The sequence below is a fragment of the Oculina patagonica genome, chromosome 13, assembly GCF_052425735.1.
Source record: "Oculina patagonica isolate OP01 chromosome 13, crgOcupat, whole genome shotgun sequence".
NCBI classification, from domain to species: Eukaryota; Metazoa; Cnidaria; class Anthozoa; order Scleractinia; family Oculinidae; genus Oculina; species Oculina patagonica.
The window spans coordinates 15,282,272-15,302,418 of record NC_135770.1 but is presented as its reverse complement, the minus strand read 5'-3'; the positions used below and the strand labels follow the sequence as shown (position 1 = coordinate 15,302,418).

At 36.7% G+C, this 20,147-nt stretch overlaps 2 protein-coding genes across 5 annotated transcripts; one reads left to right on the top strand and one right to left on the bottom strand.

Moving 5' to 3' along the window:
• The first annotated feature begins 548 nt into the window (after positions 1–548).
• LOC144634381 (annexin A13-like) lies at positions 549–12,076 on the top strand. 4 transcript variants are annotated; one of them, XM_078493332.1, is made up of 6 exons: positions 549–636; positions 9,151–9,318; positions 9,495–9,693; positions 10,105–10,419; positions 10,720–10,814; positions 11,193–12,076. In XM_078493332.1, exons 1-6 carry the CDS (start codon positions 595–597, stop codon positions 11,346–11,348), a joined length of 975 nt encoding a protein of 324 aa, XP_078349458.1. In that variant the 5' UTR covers positions 549–594; the 3' UTR covers positions 11,349–12,076. The 4 variants fall into 4 exon arrangements, with proteins under 4 accessions (XP_078349458.1, XP_078349457.1, XP_078349459.1 ...); XM_078493331.1 differs by lacking the exon at positions 549–636 and adding an exon at positions 5,334–5,591; XM_078493333.1 differs by lacking the exon at positions 549–636 and adding an exon at positions 5,334–5,669.
• Positions 12,077–13,390: 1,314 nt separating this feature from the next.
• Positions 13,391–19,826, bottom strand: LOC144634282 (uncharacterized). Its single transcript, XM_078493202.1, has 8 exons — positions 19,103–19,826; positions 17,760–17,939; positions 16,716–16,841; positions 15,629–15,695; positions 15,006–15,058; positions 14,669–14,741; positions 14,291–14,340; positions 13,391–13,986 (listed from the first exon to the last, which is right to left on the bottom strand). The coding sequence occupies exons 1-8, from the start codon at positions 19,257–19,259 to the stop codon at positions 13,898–13,900; spliced, it is 795 nt and encodes a 264-aa protein (XP_078349328.1). The 5' UTR covers positions 19,260–19,826; the 3' UTR covers positions 13,391–13,897.
• Between the last annotated feature and the right edge of the window lie 321 nt (positions 19,827–20,147).

The following is a 20,147-nucleotide window of genomic DNA, read 5'->3' as shown; positions in this document are numbered from 1 at the left end:
TGAATTACTACTAACTTTGCCTACACTTAGTTCTTTTAACCTACGACAGCCAAACGAGTCTTGAATAGTGCTAATTTTTTTGTTGATTGACGTCCCCACACTACTCACTTAATACTTTGCAACATTAAAAATTTCACAAAATTTCACATGGAGTAAGAGGCGATTCGAAATTATTTTATTCTATTCATTGATCTGTATATTGGTTGAGTGCCGCTTTACGTAATAAACATAAGTAACTGTGTTCCTTGTCACGTTTTTGTGTTAAGTGTTGGTACTTGGGTTGAACTTTGTGGTGAAAATCCAAGCAAGCGTAACGAGGCCTTCCAATTTATCGCTCTTTGGTCATTGTTCTGGTGGTTTTTGTTCCAATATCCCTCAAGTGGATTTAAAAATGCACCAACCACAAACGATACTAAATAAGGAACTTAAATTGATCTTAATGACGTGTTAACTTGGAGTGAAGGTAACAAAAGCCCACCTTGGCGTCACAAAATGCCACGCTTCGCCTGTCACGGTCAGAATAAAGTGCTGAGACGGCGCACGACTCGGCACTTTGTTATAGTTGTTCAGAGTTCGATCAGTACAGTGACCACAATGGGTTGTGCAGTGTCTACATACGCCAACTACCAGCAAAACGTAAGTCTCCTTCCATATTTTATATGATTATATCACAAATAGCACTAATATAACAGTTTATGCGGATCTTGGCTGGTTGCTGGATACATATCTTTACTCAATCCAAGCATTCATCTGTGAATAGTGGTTATGTGTAATACATAATGTAAATTTAGTTGCCGTGTGTTAACAATAGGAAAACATAACCACTTTCTCCAAAGAGGTCTCGGTACACATTTTAAGCAGGTGTCAGACTATCCAGTCTCGAATCCAGTTTATTTCTCTACTGGTCACAGCTGTTCAGTTACGAAAAAATTAAGGTTTTTATAGCTACGACTGAACGCATTCTCGCCTTTCCTAACTTCAATCCCGAACACCAATTGAATGTATAAATACAATCGAGAAAAGAAAGTTTTTTCAATCACTTTAAAGGGACTGTGTCACGGATTTTAGATAAATTTAAGCATGGGAAATGGCCATAAGAACATTCCAATAACATACCAAATACAAAAGAAGTTTCATAGCCAGTATTTTGCAAAACGTTATAAAAAAAAACTTAACTCAGCCGTGACATAGTCCCTTTAAGAAAGCGGGGAAGCGCCTGAACTCTGTCTGAACTTCAGGGCGACGAAGACAACAATTGAACTCGTGCAAACTTGCTTGTTGGGAGAGCCATTATACTCACAGGTAACCGGTACCGGAATCTATAAACCACGATTTGGACGGGCAGCAGCAACGACAACTTTGCTTTGGTTTCACAAAGCTTGACAAGTTTAAGTGCTTACTGTACAGGCTCTAATTGTTAACAGAGTACAATAACTGCGCCAACATAAAGATGCAAAAACCAATATCAATGGAACAAAAAGTCCTCTATTCCTTTGAGGATTGCGCGACTTAATAAAAATTCAGAGATATAACTCGAGTTTATTGTATTTCAGTACGTTCGTGAACGAGCGGAATGCGATGTTAGAACTCCCTTAAGAACTGGTTTTCACTGGACATAGCCGGCACAAGCACAAGTATGGGCATACGCGCATAAGGAAGGCCAATCATCAATCACACAATCTTATTATGCTGTCCTCACTAGGAATAAGTAAAAGCACAAGAACGAAGAATTTTGTCTTCTTACGCTTAAGCTGCGACGGTGATGAGAAGAATTAGTGTGTTCGTTCTTCTTATGCACCTGTGCTTCTGCGTAGTGAACCAGACTTAAACTTACTAATCATTTATAAGTGAATCTAGAATTCAAAACTCATCATGATCAGTAAGCCCGATAAAATTTATCCTACTGAGCTGAAAAAAATCTGCAAACTCGACATGAAACGAAGTTAGAAAAGTAATTTTGCGGATGCCAAACAAACGCAATTAAAAGAAACAGCCATTATTAAGAAAATTAGCGATTACAAAAGCCTTTTTATTTATGAGCTAACACTACTTCGATGAATGTAATGTGAGCTGAGATCGGACGCTTCCTGTATTAAACCATCCTTACAGCGCCATATGGAATGTTATCATAATATTCTTTACTCATTTCTTTTTTCAACAATCCTGTAACTTTTAATTTTTGATTTAACTTTTTCATTAATTATGTCAGTTATTTAATTCAATACACTGATTGTTAGTTTATATTTACTAGTTGTTTGGGGCATACCAATGACTAATTTCTATATTATTATTGCGTAATCTGTTGTATGATTACAGCAGATCTTTTTATTAGCCATTCAACTGTTTCTGTAAATACATGTATATTTTAACATTCAGAACTTATAAAAGTGCTCAGTGAGAACAGGTTATAGGTAATTTATAAGCAGCTGAATTAGTTTTAAAAAGCCCTTTTAAAACGCAAAATACGGTGAAATCATAGAAATGATCGAGATATTGTCAAATCTCTGGTAACGCTCGAATAAAATAAAAATTTTTAGCCGTACAATTTAGGAGTGCGTGTGCAGACATATAGTACTGTATGTCTGTATGGCTTCGCATATTATTTTCGGCAAAATCGTGAAACAGCTTTCTATCCATCTAGTTAATGGCTCAGTTCACAACGAGTCTCTCGTAGCTCAGTTGGTTAGAACGCCCAGCCGGTATCTGGGAGGCCATGGGTTCGATTCCCGTCAGGGACTCAGAATTTTTCGTTGTCCAACGCTCGTGTTACATTTCATATTTCTCATTTCTATCCATCCATCTTTTCTGATCTCTTTACTTCCAATCTTTTGTAGAGGGACACTTGTAAGTACTTTTCTCGCGTCTTAAGGTAAAAACAGCGCAAAAAAGAGCCAACACTGAATTCTCTTGAGTCAACCCAAAGATGCTGAGAGTGCACACGTACAGGTACTGATGTATGACCACTTGTTTTAAGTTCAAAATGCTAATCACTAGCTTACATTTTTGAAATTTTTCTAAGAACGTTTTGCCGAAAACATATATATTGGTATCTCGGTCACCTGGGCACCTTTAATTCCGAGACACGAAATTGTTGTTCACTGAATAAAGTAATATTTGTTTAAAAGGAGGAACTTTTCAGGCCACGTGCGGGCAGGTTCCCAGAGCCGTTTTATTTTTAGAGCAGTTAGTAATAAAACGAACTTAGACTACGGCGGAAAAACCAGCAAGCATAACGAGCCGCTCCTAAATAATCCTCCGTCGGTTATTGTGTTGAAGTTTTTGTTCCAAAATCTTCTACTGATTAAACGCCCAGCGACTGGAAATCAACTAGTATTTCCAGAAATAATCCAAAAAAAACTGGTCAACGTCAACACAACTGCATTTATTCGCCAAACTTAAGAATCTTTATAGTATAAAGCACAAAAGGAATTTTGTTTGCTAAGAAAATTGCATCTTCTGACAGATGCAGAATGGCCACGTGTGAATAATTACATTTTAGTGACGTAAACTCCGCCATTGCAAGCATTAACATTTCATATTCTAAACATTCTCCGGCACGAGACTCAACTGACCAACCCTCGTATTCCTGTTGCTAAGTCGGTCATATCAGAGTGAGCTGCAGCGGGGATGGGTTGTACAGTGTCTGCAAACGATAAATCCCAGCTACATGTAAGTCGCCTTCGTTATTTCATATCACACATAGCACTTTTAAACTACTGACAGCTACAATGGCTCTTAACTTGTAAGTACAGCAATCCTTATCTGCACTTTAGGGCATGTACATGTATAAAACTGAATACCCACTTTGCCTCCTTTAACTTTAAAAACCAACATAGTCGTCCATCTGATCAGCATATATCGTTTCCGTAGTTGTGAATATTCCACTCGCTAAACTGAATCTCTTCCGCCTCTTTCAATTCATTCCTTTACTACTCATAGCAACCACTGTTGCACTCGTATCAAGTCCTCTATCGCTGCATAATACTCGCTTATTGACTATTTATAACGAACACTTTCGGTTACGCCGGTGAGCAAACACAGTCTGCGTGCTTTATAAAATAAACTCACAAAGGCACATGTAAAGAAAATTTTGATTTAGTCTCGAGTACATGCACACCTCAAATTTGAAATCTAACAATCAACGTTGTTGCTATTTTGGGACAAGTTTAATTTTTTATTTAAACTAAAGATATAAAATGACAAACTCTACTGTATTGCCATGTGTAACTGTTTTCACGCCCCCCGCCCCACCACCCGCTTCGCATCTTGATATCTAAACCAATCAACATGCAATGAAATCGCGTTATCGCTACACTGCAGAGAAAATATAAGGTTAAAGTTAACAAATTTTTAGAAACGGATTCTAGATCATGGATTTTCTTTTGCATGTTTTATCTTTTGCGTTAGCTTTTTTCTCTCTTATTCGCATAAGTTTGCCGTCGACGGTAGTGGCGCCTAGTGGGCACTTTTGCGCTGATCGTTTCTCGTTCAGGGGCGAGACGGAGGGGAGGAAGACATTACTCAAAAATAGAGCAGTTTTCAATTGAGTGTCGTAAAACCAAAACCAAAGTAATCACTCTGGCCAATCACAAAGGACGTAGAGCAACCCATTGTCCAATCAAAACTCCAAGCAATTACACGAAGCGCGGGAAAACTTGAGCGAGCGAGTCACGATTGGTTTTGGTTTTACTTCTGATTGGTTGAGAAAGTGGCGCGAGATTTTTAAGCAAATCACTAAGCGTAGTAATGCAAAACCAAAGCAAACGCAATTTACTTTCGACACTCAAGTGAAAACCGCTCTAGTCCCAAAACAGAGCCGTACATATCAAAGACCCTTAAACACGCTGGTATTGATACACAGACCGGACTGACTTGACTTAATTCCTCCTTTCCCGGTGGGGAATAGGGTTAAAAGCTGACCAAGTAGTGCTGCAAGTTTAGAGCTTGTTGGAGAGAACATTTCGAAAGTCATATATCTACAAACCAGCTGTTTCTAATTTTGAAATTAAAAAATTCCTTGTTCTGCAGATTTCTTGAGAAAAACCAGCTGAACTGAATTTCAAATTGCAGACAGGCAGGTTCCCAGAGCCATTTTATTTTTAGAGCAGTTAGTAATGTAACGAACATGGACTACGGCGGAAAAACCAGCAAGCATAACGAGCCGCTCCTAGATAACCCTTAGTCGGTTCAGACCGGGTGGCCGTCAATTTAAACTAATGTTGCGTGAAATATCCATTATACATGCCCAGGAACTTAAAAAACTTTTTTGGGGGGAAAACAGATCAATATTATCATAAATCGTAATATAATAATCTTTATTGTTTAAAGCACAAAAAATAGTTTACAACGCGAACTGCATCTCGTGACAAAGACAGTATTAGAATAGAAACTAGTGGTAAACACACTTTTGTGACGCAAACACGCTATTCGTGAATACATTAACATTTCATATTCTAAACATTCTCCGGCACGAGACTCAACTGACCAACCCTCGCGTTACTTGCATTCCTGTTGCTAAGTCGGTCATATCAGAGTGAGCTGCAGCGGGGATGGGTTGTACAGTGTCTGCAAACGATAAATCCCAGCTACATGTAAGTCGCCTTCGTTATTTCATATCACACATAGCACTCTAAACTACTGACAGCTACAGTGACTCTTCACTCGTGAATGTAAGTGCATTAATCCTAATCTGCACGTAAGGGCGTCTGTAACATATACACCTAAACTAAGACACGTTCAGCAATATTCCTGTTCGCGTCCTCCAAAATACTACAACTGTTTAAACCAACATATTCAGCATAAATCGTTACAGCAGTTTTGAATGTCACTGTGATATCGCAATCTCTTTGAATCTCTTCCGCCTCTTTGAATTCATTCCTTTACTACTCATAGCAACCACTGTTGCACGCTAATCAATGTCATCTACAGTTACTTAATTTAAAAAGAACACATCTCGGTTACCGGTAACAAACTTAAGTCTTCTTTTACACCCAGATGTGATGAAAGCTGAAATTCAGTTTCCAGGACTCCTTAACTCAAAATCTAACAAGACCACATTGTTACAGTTTCAAGACAATTTTAATTAATATTTAAAGCAAAAATATAGAATTACAAAGCGACAAAGTGATACTGGAAAACTTTAGGTGGCTCGAAACAGTTTTGCAGGGATCATACCTAACTTATTCAATTGATTTTAGTATACTTTCGAGTTGATGTAAAGTTCACACTAGTTACTGACCAGTTTGGATTAAATTTTTCCATGATACAATGTCAATTTATCAAGCTGTTTTGAAGATTTCTTGCACAAGCGCACAAACTCAAATATAACACCCAAAAAATTCAATGCGAGTGGTCTTAAAATAAGTAAACTAGTTCTAAGGATAGCGTCGAAAGATTAGTTCAATACACATCTTGGTATTATTTAAATTGATTTCATCGAGGCAGTTTTTGTTGCTTGGTTCATTCACTAATATTATGCAAAAGAACGGTTTTGAATGTTTCTGCGATTTATTTGATCTCAAACATACAGGGTTTTCTTATATTCCTGTATATTTTACTTGCTATATGGCATCATTTAAAATGTTGACTTAAAGTTAAAATTTCTAGGTGAAATGCGGATCGTGCCAAAATTTACGTTCTACTAGAACTTCTGGTTTCACTGATTTCGAGGTTTTCTGTTTATCATTAAATTGTCCGCCATGGCAATATCGATTTCACTGAAAATTCATCATGACAAACTTCGATCCAAAACTAATAATTGATGTTTGCCAAATGAATTATTTAGTTAGGTATTATTCTCACAAAACACTGTTTGCATCGCTAGGTGTAATCGCTTATTTTTTATTTAGTTATTGATGGTCCTTCAATACTTCAAGAGCTACCTTTCTTCCAATGCAATTCACTGCAATTTTCCAAAGGGAAAATACAGTTTTTGCATCTAAAAAATGATAACAATTAAGTAAATCTGATTGCGCTTTATTGCTAAGCTGCAAAGAAAAATAAGGTTACTGTTTACATATTTTTCGAAATAGAATTATTTGTTCAACATCTCGTGTTGTTGATCGAAGCTTTTAATGTGTTCTAGAACTTTCCAAGAAGTTTAAAAAATGTTTGCATTTCTAACTGGTATCAGTTTTTCGACAGTAAAGGGCACCAAATGGCCATGCATGGACACTTTTGCATGAATTTCTTGTTCAAATGTTCAAAACTAAGGCCACGACTTGAAAAGTACGCGGACACAGGTGTATAGAATCATCAGCGTCTGCTTAAAACTTATATTTTCAAAACGCTGACGACTGCAAAATATATTGTTGAGCACAACGAACTGTCACAAAGAACATGGAACCGAGCTGCATGTGCATGCATTTTATTCCAGAAAAAGAAATCCTTGTTCAAATACTACTGCAGCTTACTATAGATATTTGTGAGAGGAAAGTGGAATTTCAAACTACATATGGTATGTTCCCAGAGCCGTTTTATTTTTAGAGCAGTTAGTAATGAAACGACCTTAGGTTACGGCGGAAAAACCAGCAAGCATAACGAGCCGCTCCTAGGTTAGTCTCCGTCGGTTATTGTCAATTAAGCTCAGTTGTTTGTATAAAACCATGAAAAATCTGTTATTCACTCTTTGAACACTGACGTCACGTGAAATGTTTACTTCTTAAACGACTGACCAGCAGGTGGATATATCTATTTCCGGAAAAAAAAGAACCGTTTAAAATCTAAAATCAATATATGTGAGGCATAGATACACTTAACTGGTTCAAGACTAGTACACGTCTTATAAAGTCGTACTAGTCATATTAAAGTTTCATTGCTTTCCGTTAAGCACAAAAGGAAATGAGTTTACAAAAGGAACTGCACCTCGTGGCATCTAGCGAGACTAATTATACCACAGTGACGTAAGAACGCCATTTTCGTACGCATTTACATGACATATTTTAAGCGTTTTCCGTCACGAGAATTCACTGAAATGGAACCAACCCTCGTCGTTGCATTCCAAGTCGGTTATTAAGTGAGCTGCAGTGGCCATGGGTTGTACGGTATCTGCAAAGGACAAATGCCAGTTAAACGTAAGTTCTATCCCCTGTGTCATATCACACATAGCATTCAAATAACCGACAATTAAATGCTCTTATTATAAGTCCTTTCAGAGCAGCATATGTAAGTGTAGCAAACTTTGTCTTTACTTCGGGGACGTATGTAAGTTTTATAATTTTTATAAATGTGACAGTGGGTTTCACAGTGTCTACAAAAGCCAAATCTTAACTTCACGTACCTCTCATTCCGTTTTAGTATCACAAATACTGCAGCATTCTTAGCGATCCTTGACTTGTCAGTTCTGATAAAACTTGTGCAACACTATTCCTTGTCTCACTTTCAGTGATCATTTGTAATATTTATACTGATATTTCTAAGTGGAACTCTTCATCCCACACATAATAAACTGCCCTCACCTGGGCTTGCCTTAACTAAACCTCCATGCCAGTTTTGATTGTTCAACAAGTCGCTCTGTCGATGTTTGTACCGATCAAATGTTCCTGAAAGTTCGTTTTGCAAAACTTAGCATGACGTTAAAATAACAAATCAGCTATATGCAAAGTATAATTGTTTTCCGAAAACAACTTTGGCAAAGTTGCTGAAGGTAGAGGCTAATCGCCAAAGTAACTTTGGAATCACACAATTAAAATCTTTAACAAAGCGTGATTTTAAACCAAACAGCTAGCAATCTACAATAATTGCGCGATGACTACCACTTGTGTCAATTAAGTCAGTTCATGTTTAGCCTGAGTATCAGGCTTTTCTAAGGGGTAGGGGGAAAGGAAGGAGCGCGGGCGGAAAGAAAAGCCCTTCCTTTCCCCTTTTTCCTTCCCTACCCCCCCCCCTCCCCTTAGGAAGGCCTGATACTCAGGTTAGTTCATGTTTTATTGTAGACTTCCAAGTTTTTACACTTATTGTCTGTTATATTTGTTGTGCTTATAGCATCATCAAACATCTCATACCAATCGTAATTTATACTTGTTGTAATCAGTGTCCTGAATTAAAAGAAATCAAATATTAGTATCAACTTTTGAAGTTGACAACAAGGCGTTTTATTTTATTCCATTCCATTTCAGTTAAGGTAGTTATGTTGTATGTTGTAAATTGCAGGGTGGACCCCGAATGGGACCGCCTAATTGGGAAAAAGAGGCTGACCGACTACATGACGCCGTCCAAGGACTGGGCACGGATGAGGCTTGCATTGTCAGAGTCCTGGCCAGATTTACTAACAAAGAAAGACAGAGATTGTTGAAGGCTTACAGAGAACGTTACCTTGAGGTACGAACTAAAACAGTTAGCTGGGCTCCTTAAAGTCAATATTCAAGAAGAAACAAACAATATTGTATGTATCTTTTGTTATATTAAATTATTGAGCAAACAAGAAAGGAAGGAAGAAAGGTGTTGATGCTTTTCCCTAAGAGATGTTTAAAGTTCATGTTTCCTTCTCTTGATAGGATTTAACAACTGTGTTGGAGTCAGAACTGAGTGGAGCGGCCAAGGAAGTGGTAACCGCGTTACTGTATTCACCAGCCACTTATGACGTCAAGTCATTGAATAAGGCCTTTGAAGACCAGGATTACGACACGATTGTGTCTATTATAATATCAAGTAGATGTGACAAATTAATGGATATCAAAGACGAGTATTTCACTGGTAAGTGAAACACTAGTTGGCTTCACCAGATAAAACATAATAAATGACCCGAGTTATTATATGTATTTCAAGGACGTCATCCACTGAGAAAAATCATTATAAACCGACTTAATGAAAATATCGATTGTGAATGAACAGTGCAGTCATAACATATTTGACGGCTTCCTGGAAATTCTTCGAAAAATTTTTGTGTAAAAACCTTAATTTCGCGATATTTTGAAAATCGCCGGAAAATAAGTAACAATAAGGTAACTGTAAACCTCCGCATATCCTGTGTACAAGAAAAAATCTTTAGGAATATTCAAATATATTTAGCTAATAGTCGGAAATTTTATCAATTAGTAGTGTTTGCCATAAAATTATTTTTATATGTCATGTCATATTTTTTCCTTATGGAATTTATATCTACAGAGTATGAAAAGACACTGGAAGATGACTTGTGCAAGTTAGAGGATAAGGATCTTAGACACATTTTAGTTTCTCTGTTAAATGTCGATCGATCAGGTGCCAAGAAGAAAGCTGATAAAATGGCGGCAAGGGAAAGAGCAACACTGCTGTTTAACAATGGCGATATCCTGTCCCTGTTATGTGAACCAGTTGCCAGAAATCAGCTGAGAGAAACATTTGCTGCTTTTCTTGAATTGCATCGAGTCAACATTGCACAGTTTATTGAAGAAAAATGTTCAACGTTATCACAACCAGCACGCGACACCTTGAAAGATTGCGGTAAGTACAGATACCAGGGCCCGAGCACCCGAACACTTCCGAGTCTTACTAACCAATCACAAAATAGCGCAAGTACTCAAACTTGTCTCTGATTCGCATGCTCGAAGGGATCTGCCATAGAACTATTTTTTTTTGGCGAAGAAATTACTTGTATAAATCTATACATCACCATAGCTTCATTACAAACATATCTCCTGGGCTTTATAATAAAAAGTTTCAAGCAAACAAGATTTATTAAAAACTGTTTTAATCTTCTTTTAATTATCAATATTTAATAATCAAATGATTTTGCCATTGCAGTTTTGGTAATCGAAACCCCACCTCAATACTTTGCAAAGGAAATGGCGAAGGCAGATGAATTGAAGATGTTGAGAATAATGGTCTCTAGATCAGAGGTAAGTCTGCATTTGTGTTGGAACAACCATTTTAGCGGTCAAATATATAACGCGAAATAATTGTTTTCAAAGACTTCAAAGTTTGTAACTGTCTGAACCGTGAAATTACCCACCCTCCCCCTCCAAAAAAAACACAAAACAAAAACGAATAGACCGTATGCCCTAACTATCAACTGTTTTGGAACTGCGTCCGCTTTTCACTTGTAAAGTATTGATACACAAATATATCTCTCAACACCCCCTTCATTTGCATCGTATGGACGACTGTCTATGTAACTGGACATTTGATTGCACAGTTTTACTTCAATAAGCCCTTAAAACCTCTGAAGAAAAAAGACCTCTGATAATGAACTGAAGTGTTTTTTTCTTTTTCTGCAGATTGACCTTTATTACATCAAGAAAGAGTTTTTAAGTTTGTACTCAAGACAACTTCATGACGCAATTGACAAACAATGCCGGATTGATTACGTCAAACTGTTAATAGAGGTTTTAGAACAACGAGGCCAGTACGGCGAGTCTGCAAAGAAGAGATGATTTATGGGAACGTACCACATGTTTTGTCCCAGTGCACTGCGTATTGCCTTGGAATGAATGCGAGATAATCAACAAAATAACTCAGTGAAGTTTTCAACCATTATAGCCGTGAAAGGCCGTGTCATCCAAGGTTTTCCAATTTCGACTAAAAACCTCCAGCTGGTCCCAAAGTATAGACAACACAAAGTTCCCGTGATTAAGCGACGAGGTCCGTATTAAACGAATTGTTTCAAAAAAATGATAATTATAAAATTTATGAGATCTTAAAATGATTAATAGCAAGACTCGCCGTAGTCCAGATAACAAAGAAATGTACATTTCAAGGGAACATAATAATTTATATTTAGCAAATTTATTATATTTCTTACTTTCCACCATATAAAGATCTCATATGGTAAAACAATAATTCTATGTGTTTCCAAATACAGCGGGTCAGTATCAGTTTATCGCATGTTACACCCCGACTCGCACTAAGTTAATAGTTCAGTTATTTTAAATCCTGACAAGAAGAAGAAGAGATCGGATCGATGTGAGTTATCGCTGATGGAGAGGCACTCTATGCGAGTATCTTGCAAACGAATGCAAAATGACGAAAAGTGGACAAAACGTTTAAACAATATGAAATAGACACAGAGTTTATCAACTATAAAGACAATTTCGTATACGAAATACAAAATAAAAACTTAATTTAATAAATTAACTAATAAACTAAGTGATTTCTTTCCAAATTGTCTGAATTTCGTCCTCTTAAGCTTGCAATGTGTTATAATCTTTATACCCCGGCCATATGAAACAAATCCTTTCCCGTGCCTTTCCGTCTCCCAGTACACTCTATACTGTGATCCAATAAAAAACGAACGCGGTTTTCGATCAGTTTTCGCGTTCCACTATGGCTGCATAAAAGGGGTATGAAACTGAAGTGTGGACGTAAAGTTTTTAACTGGCGGAAACGAAGACTTTTCAAAACCGTTGGGTCTTCAGATACCGTAAAAATATGCCGGTAATAAGCCCTTGGCTTTTACAATTTCGTTGGGGGTTTCGAGTGTGCTTGGAGGGCTTATATCTGGGGCCTTTAAGCGGTACTTCCTTTAGGCCGAACTTACAAGAAACGACTCAAAAGACTGATGATCGATATACTGCAAGACATTCTTATCAAACGTTCTGATTTGCACTCTACTTGCTAACTTATATATTGCCTATTTCTATTTCAAGTGCAATATGTTCTGTGAAGAAAATATATACTAGTTATGCAACGCTTTCGAGTGGTATACTATGGAATATCCCACGAGTCACTTGTATTTTCTCGGTATACACACGAGCCTTTAGACGAGTGTGTATACGAAGAAAATACAAGTGACAAGTGGGATATTCCATAGTATACCACGAGAAAGTGTTGTGTAACTATTTTATACCATGCCATAGAAAATAAGAGCGGGGAAAAAACCCCCCCTATACGCTCACTAAATTTCATCGAGAATAAGATCGCAGCGCACGATGGGAAGGTTGGGTTGAATACCGTCGAATATACAACAGCTTTCCTGTATTCTGATTGGCTGTATTTTCTATGGCATGGTATAAATCATGATAATTGTTCTTTCTGTCCAGCTCACCAAGGAGTCTCCAGTAGCTCAGTGGTTAGAGCATCCGACTAGATTACCGAGGGTCGAGTTCCCATCTGGAACTCGGACTTTTTTTACTGAGTTTCTATTTAATGCAATAATGTTCTGTGAGAATGGAAAAGTTGGATGAGGCTAGTAACTCGAAGAAAAAAAAAAATTGGTTAAATTCACCCAGCATGCGTCACACTGAAAGATCCAAGAGCCTTGGGTTTCTTCCTTCTGGACATATTAAAATATTGTTTTCACATAGTCAATTTCGTTCTTAATCTTAAATTTGTTCTTTTAAACGAAATACTCCAGGCGGTCACACCCACTTAAATGTACAGGATTCGAAGCGTTGTGAAAACTAAATGTAAATGTACACCACTGAGATGTGATGTCACTAAGAGTATGATCAACATATCTCACGAGACATTATGAAGAAAACTCACGCTTTTTCTGTAAGAACATATATGAGATCATTTAATGCATCTATTTACATGTGATATGTACAACAGCTTCATGTTTTGCAAAATGTACAGAAAATTACAAACACTCACTAAAAGTGGAATATTAAAAGAAATCACAATTTCCAATATATTCAAAAAATAGTTCTCTTTCCTTTTTTTTCTTTTTTGTTCCTTGCTACACTTACAAAACGTTATAACCACACTGAAAGAACTGTAAAAAACTGTCACCAAATAAGAAAATAGCAAGCTTCATGTTTTATTCCAAGCTTCACAGAGAAATGATTCTCCTTATTTTCACACCCGCACACTTAATATTCAATACACATTCTTTCTCATACTGTAAAAAGTTCTTTGAATTAAACGAGAAATTGATTGTATACACGGTACGTTCTTAATTTTGTTTTGTGAAGGACTGCAGTTGATTGCAGAGGAATAGAAAGGCTATCGTTTTTAAACCTTGAAATGTCACTTACAAACAGCTCTAACGACAAGAACTTGAAAGAAGTGTGCACATGATCATTAAAAGAAACTCAGTTGGTGAATATGCTCCAAGATTTGCCTTGGACCTGGCTGCAATTAAAAAAAATTATAACCTGATTAGCTAATGTGGGTTGAGATACAGTAAAGCAATAAAGCTGCACATGTCATCTTGTGATAGTTACTGCTTGATACCTTTAATCTGCGCTGTAATCAGACAGGTATCACTGTACCCAATAATATTCATTTTATTCAGACGACAGCTGAGTAATAGTGACAGATTTAACAGCAGTGGACTGAAGTGCAACAAGGCAAGTGCATGCAATCACTTATAAACGTATCAATTAAAAGGACATCGTAATTAAAAATGCAATTAGCAAAAAAAGCCTACACTTACCAGCATAGCAAGTTAATTCAACACAATTCCATCTGCCAGAATGGCAAACACTGCAAATTTAAAAACAAAACCAGTTTGAATCTTTATCTTGGAGATCTGTTGTGACATCACATCAGTAGTGATGGTAAAGTATGTACTTAGTGATAGCTACATACACTTTGTACTCTCACTAACATTTAATTGCACCATAATGACTATCTACCTGTTAAGGAAGGTTCATTTTACAGGAGGGGGTATTTTACTTCATATACCATCTACCAAAGACAGAAAATAAATGTATGAGGCTATATGTTATTTCTGCCTACTTCAGTAAACTAACTGACATAAAAAAGCAATAACTGATAAACTGAGATTTTTCAGTGTTTTCATCAATCTTACCACTCTTTGCATCCTCCCTGAAGGTCTACTACATCTCCCTCTCCATACAATTTCCCTCTGTAACTGCATTTCCCTGTAAATTTTAGACTGGGGTTTAGTTGATAAAGTAATAAAATAACATTATAATGATTTTTAGTGTTGTTCTAAGCATAAAATGTGTAAACTGACCTTACACAACTTCTTAAAGCTAAAAGAAGTCATGACACAGTATATGTAACAGTAATCAAAAACTATTTTCTCATTAAAATATCCACTGATGGTGCAAATCAGGTCTATGCATTGTAATTAGAACATATAAGAATCACATCAGACAGTAGACATCAGCTTTTTAACTCACCCTGAAGACACTTGACATCAGAAGAGCAAATGACTGAGCCATTGTTACAAGAGCTGTTAAAAAATATACCGTTTAAATCAATAACAACTAAACCAAGACATCTGATTTTTTTTCATATTACATTTTTGCATGGCTTAAGTGTTGATTGGCTACAAAGTGCTTGTTCAAAGAAAGCTTTAACCTCCAATGCCATTTTTTACAGGCAATGTTTTGGAACATCATGCAGAATTAAAGTCATTTTACTCTAAATGTGATAAAAAATTGAATGACAAATTATCAAATTATACACAAATATACTCAATTTTTTTATTAGTTCCGTCTTCTATCTTTGAAACAAAATGTAAGTTGATTGGTTTACGTGATTTTTAACTCTGTGATTTCATTAAAAGTAAGAATTGAATAAGGTGACTTCATTTGTTTGTTTTGTGCTTGACTGCAAAATTGGGTGACAGATATCAAATCGGACGGGGTATATTCGCTGATAGCCGTTGTCTGATTTTGTACCACGTGATGCGTTAAATTGTCCAATGAGCGTGCGCAAAAATTAATTGGTGGGTTATAATTTGCAATATGATCTAGAAAGGCATATTAAACCTACCCAGTGTGATACCTTATATACGTACCAATTGTGACAGGACCTTGATGCAATTGATTCACCATGTTTAAAATATTTTGAGTTTTTCCAGCAACCTGAAATGATTTAATAGAGAATAATTGATTACTTAGAGGCCTGCTTCTCTTGGTACATCAACAGTCTGTGTAGAATTGGAGGGGTATAGAATGGAAAATTCAAGACTTTGTGAAACTGCCAGACCCTGGTTTTAAATTTCGAGACCAATTCTTTACTTCTAAAAAAACCGAGCCTTAGACTCTAAGTACCAAAGATTTTGAGGTAATGGTACTAATTAAGTTCTTAGCCATTGCCTCTAAAGCTCATGGCAATGACTTCCTTATTCTTACTAATTTTCGCACATACTTAATTTCTTGAATACTTGGGAGTCGAATTTGGCGAGTACTAATTTTTCCGATTGCAAGAAAAACAATATCAAAAATTTATTAAATTGTGCTTTTGTCAGTGTTTTCTGGATCAGTACTAAGGACTAAAGAAACTACTGGAAATATAACAACTGTTCAATGCAGGAGCCTGTAAATGGAGACTTTGGTAACTGTACTAAAGAGATCTTGGCCAATTTACAAGATGAAGAAAATGGATATCAGAGGAAGGATGGTAGTCAAAAACAAGATGGAAAGATATTTTCAAGGATGTCCATCATAATTTAGAGTCTTGGCAAGCCCCAGATTCCGAGATGCTTATTTTAAAAGCCAAGATTTCAAGATGAGGCCAAAATTTTCCTGAGACCCATGTTTTTGAAGGTACCATTCTATACCCCTAAATGGTTTGGTTTAGACCCAGTAAGTCTGATGGATGATCTTCAATTTACCCTCTTGTTCAGAGATGAGTTTTGTTTTCTGATCAATTATCAATTTTTAAAATTTATATTTTTTTTATTAATTAAGTTGCAATAAACTATATATTTCACACTTTGCCATCACAGTTGTACATGATTTAGTGGTCTTTTAAAAATGTGATGAAATCAGTCCTTTTCATTGTGGAGTGGGGTGCCTTAAACTATGGATGATAAATCAGTATCACTAGATATAATGGTGAAAGAAGGCATATGGGTTCATGGGTCCCTTGAAGTTTCTTACCTAGATGACAAGTCTTGATAGCTGAAGCGCAGTTGATTCTGCCAGCAAGACATGTACAGCACTTATCTTCCATAACAAATGTTTCACCAACAATGTAACGTTTTCTGCTGCGAACATCTATACATGCTTGAGTAAATAAAATGAATAAAAATTAGTTGCTATGGAGTCAAGTCTGTTCACAAGTCAAGTCTAGGTCAAATTTCTGATTCATCTTGCAAATATATACAACATATTGTTACCCTTACTGACAATAAATTAAGAGCTGTCCATTCTTGAGTCAGCATTGTTCACAGTAACTAAAGTGTCATTTGAGCTAACTAATATATTATTTAAAATGACCGGAATGCCTGGGGGACTCCCACATGAAATGAGGGATGCTCATTTGAACAGTTGAATTAAACCCCCAAAGGAGACTATTCTGTGTGCGGCTCAAGTTTTTTTCACCCCTAAAAGATACTATTTCTCTTAGCCTGATCAATCTAGACTGCTAACACAGCATCACAGCATTTGCACAACCCTGCAAGAGAACCTGACAGCTAAAAATACCGGTATTGGCAATCTGTCCTGTCAACACCCTAAGTGAGATCAAAATCTTGAATACCCATCAGCAAGATGACAAGCATTCATATGGGACCCCCCACCCACCAGGCTGGATTGACATTTGGTTAAGAGCAATTCTTGTTATTTAGTTACCTATCTTCTACGTATATTCATCAACGAGGAGTTGGGATGATATCGTTGAAGACTCAAGTATCTGACTCAGGCTAGGATTTGAGTCAGAAAACAAATTTAATCAGTTGCTATTACTGGTATGCAAAGTGCAAAAGTACAAGTGTTCATGTCAGAGCTTGGGCAGGTTTGGTTAGAATTCCCTTTGCTAAAATCAATCAACACACAGTCATCACAAAAGCACTTCATATTACTGTCAGCAAAATGTTTTTGCCCATCATGTTTACCTGGGTTGCCTAACTCAGAACAATCAGATTATAGTTGAAATAATTGCAAACTTTAGCTTGTAATAATTTGTTGGTTGGACACACTTACTCTTTGTTGTTCTCTCAGAGTTACGTTCCACTGCCAAACATTCCCTGATGCAGCTGCTACCTGGCAAAGTTGGACAACATGTGCGCTGTCCATGATTTATGCAATCATCATCCTTCACACAGGGCATTTTACAAGGTGACTTGGTCAATGAATTCGTGTTATGGAACTGACATGTTTCACCTTAGTAAAAGAAAACCAATTAAAAAATTGGGATTAAGGAGATGCAAAGGGGGGGGGGGGGGGGGGACTCGGAAAAAAAATAAGGTAGGAAGGGCTTATAGAGTAATTAAGTGCTACCAGAAATGAGGGGAAGCAGGATTTATGAAAAGGTGAGAAGTGGGAAAGGAGGTAAACCATACTGAAAGAAGGTAAATAGAGTAATTACTCTCAGTATATGGCACCAAGAGATAAGATAAGATAACTTTATTTATACACGGTTTTTCCATCAGTCAATTAAGTTACTGGACTATCTACCTATCTAACTAACTACAAAAATTTAATAACAACAAATTCAAAATAACAAAAGAAAAGTCTGCTTTTCATGGAGGCCGTGTCTAAAATTTACTTAAAAATTAGATATTACTTTAAACTGTGCCGACTTAGTTTAGATTTGAAATCGGCCAGTGAAGATGCTTGTCTTAGGTCTACAGGTAAGTTGTTCCACTACTGACATCAGAACAACATCAACTTTGCAATGTTTCATTTGCTTTAAACTGATCGATGTGTGAATTAATGCAACCAGGTCAATTGCAATTAGCGATAAAACACAAAAGAAGCCGTGATCGCGCGGTTCTATGACGATTTAAGCTTACTCTTATCAAGCACAAATGAAGTTTTCCCCCAACTGAGAACATATTAAGTTTTCCGTATTTTTTTAAATGCAAAACTCCATACCCAATTTCTTGTTTTGCAACGGGTATCAAAATTGATACGACTTCTGTGAGTAACACAAAAGAGCATTTACAATTCTTGCCGCATAGAGGGAAAACTATTATGCTAAGTTTAGCGATTATAGAACTTTCGGTTGGCACTAAAAACTTCGATTTCTATTGTTTGACATTCGGTTGACTTTACATAGTTTTGACTTGGTGAAAATTCAGGAAATTTCAATCGGATTACAAATTAAAAATACATGACAGCTTGCGGCGTTTTCAACTATGTGTTAATTACCTTAGAGCAGGAAACAAAAGGACTTAAACAAATAAAGTTTAACCACATGCGGATCAGTTAATACTCCACAAGAAGTTGTTCAAGCATGTACTCAGAATACAAGCTAAACACGTCTTATCTTTATCAAACGCCACTACATGCTTTAGCAAGGGAAATATCTACAAACTCCTTACCTTCTCTTGGAATTTCTGTGCTTGAATTTCGCGGGTTGATGGCATTTTGACTCTGTGAATTTAGCGAGTTCGCCAGAGTTGAAGACTTTGACACAAACAGGATTACATGAACCGCACAGATCACCCATTCAGGCATTTCACGGCTTTTACAAATCATTTCATAGCGATATCTCCAACGACGAGAGAAATCAAGAGTTTTCAACAAGGTGACAATTGTTCTATATTTACATAATTTCTCGCTGGGTAACCAGCTGAACAATGGTCGAGCCTTGGACCATGACGCACTGCGAGAGATTAGAACAAGAAACAATGGGAAGGAAAGAACGGATGAGAAATAAAAGGGAGATACTTATTTTAACCTTCTAAATCACTCATAATATATGAAGACGAGAAAAGTAAAATCTGAGCGGGCCGAAGCTGGCTCCTTCCCGTGCAATGAATGCACTTGTTTTATCTATCTTTATGCTTGATGTGGCCACATGCGACATTTTATAGAACACTAAAGCAGCAAGATGGTCAAAATGGGTTTTTGCTCTCAGACATATTAGAAACATATCGCTGTTTGGTGAGCTGTGAGAGATTTATTAGATGGCTAAAAGACAGAAAATGCCTGATAGTTCTACCACACCATTTGGTACAATGATGTTGATAGTGGACATAACATTGAAACTGTTGCACTCAATGCGACATGGCAAAAGTAGAATGAGATTTTGCCTTTGCAACATTCCACGCAACAATTTCAGGAGGCATAACAATATTACTCACAATGTTGAACCATGTGTCCAAATAGGAATGACTTGGGACTGGCTCCTGCTTGGGATTGTATAAAATACATGGTTCAAATACTCATCACAAAACTGGTTGTACTCAAAACAAGTTTATTTCAAGTACATTAATTAGTAAAACATAAGTTACTGAATGTAACAAAATTAAAACGAAATCTAGCCAGATTTGGTTGGTCTTCCAATACAATAGTTGAGAAAGACAGCTTAATTGATTGGCAGCACGTTGACGTTTTTGTCATCATTTCTTTACTCTGGGAATC

Excerpts from the sequence above, each read along its gene's own strand:
- LOC144634381 (XM_078493332.1), top strand. The coding sequence starts at position 595 with ATGGGTTGTGCAGTGTCTACATACGCCAACTACCAGCAAAAC. Across the intron at positions 637-9,150 it reads ACGCCAACTACCAGCAAAAC|GGTGGACCCCGAATGGGACC; the intron begins GTAAGTCTCCTT and ends TGTAAATTGCAG. Across the intron at positions 10,815-11,192 it reads TAATGGTCTCTAGATCAGAG|ATTGACCTTTATTACATCAA; the intron begins GTAAGTCTGCAT and ends CTTTTTCTGCAG.
- LOC144634282 (XM_078493202.1), bottom strand. The coding sequence starts at position 19,259 with ATGATTTGTAAAAGCCGTGAAATGCCTGAATGGGTGATCTGTGCGGTT. Across the intron at positions 16,842-17,759 it reads CTCTGAGAGAACAACAAAGA|CATGTATAGATGTTCGCAGC; the intron begins GTAAGTGTGTCC and ends TATTTACTCAAG. Across the intron at positions 14,341-14,668 it reads CAGGGAGGATGCAAAGAGTG|TGTTTGCCATTCTGGCAGAT; the intron begins GTAAGATTGATG and ends TTAAATTTGCAG.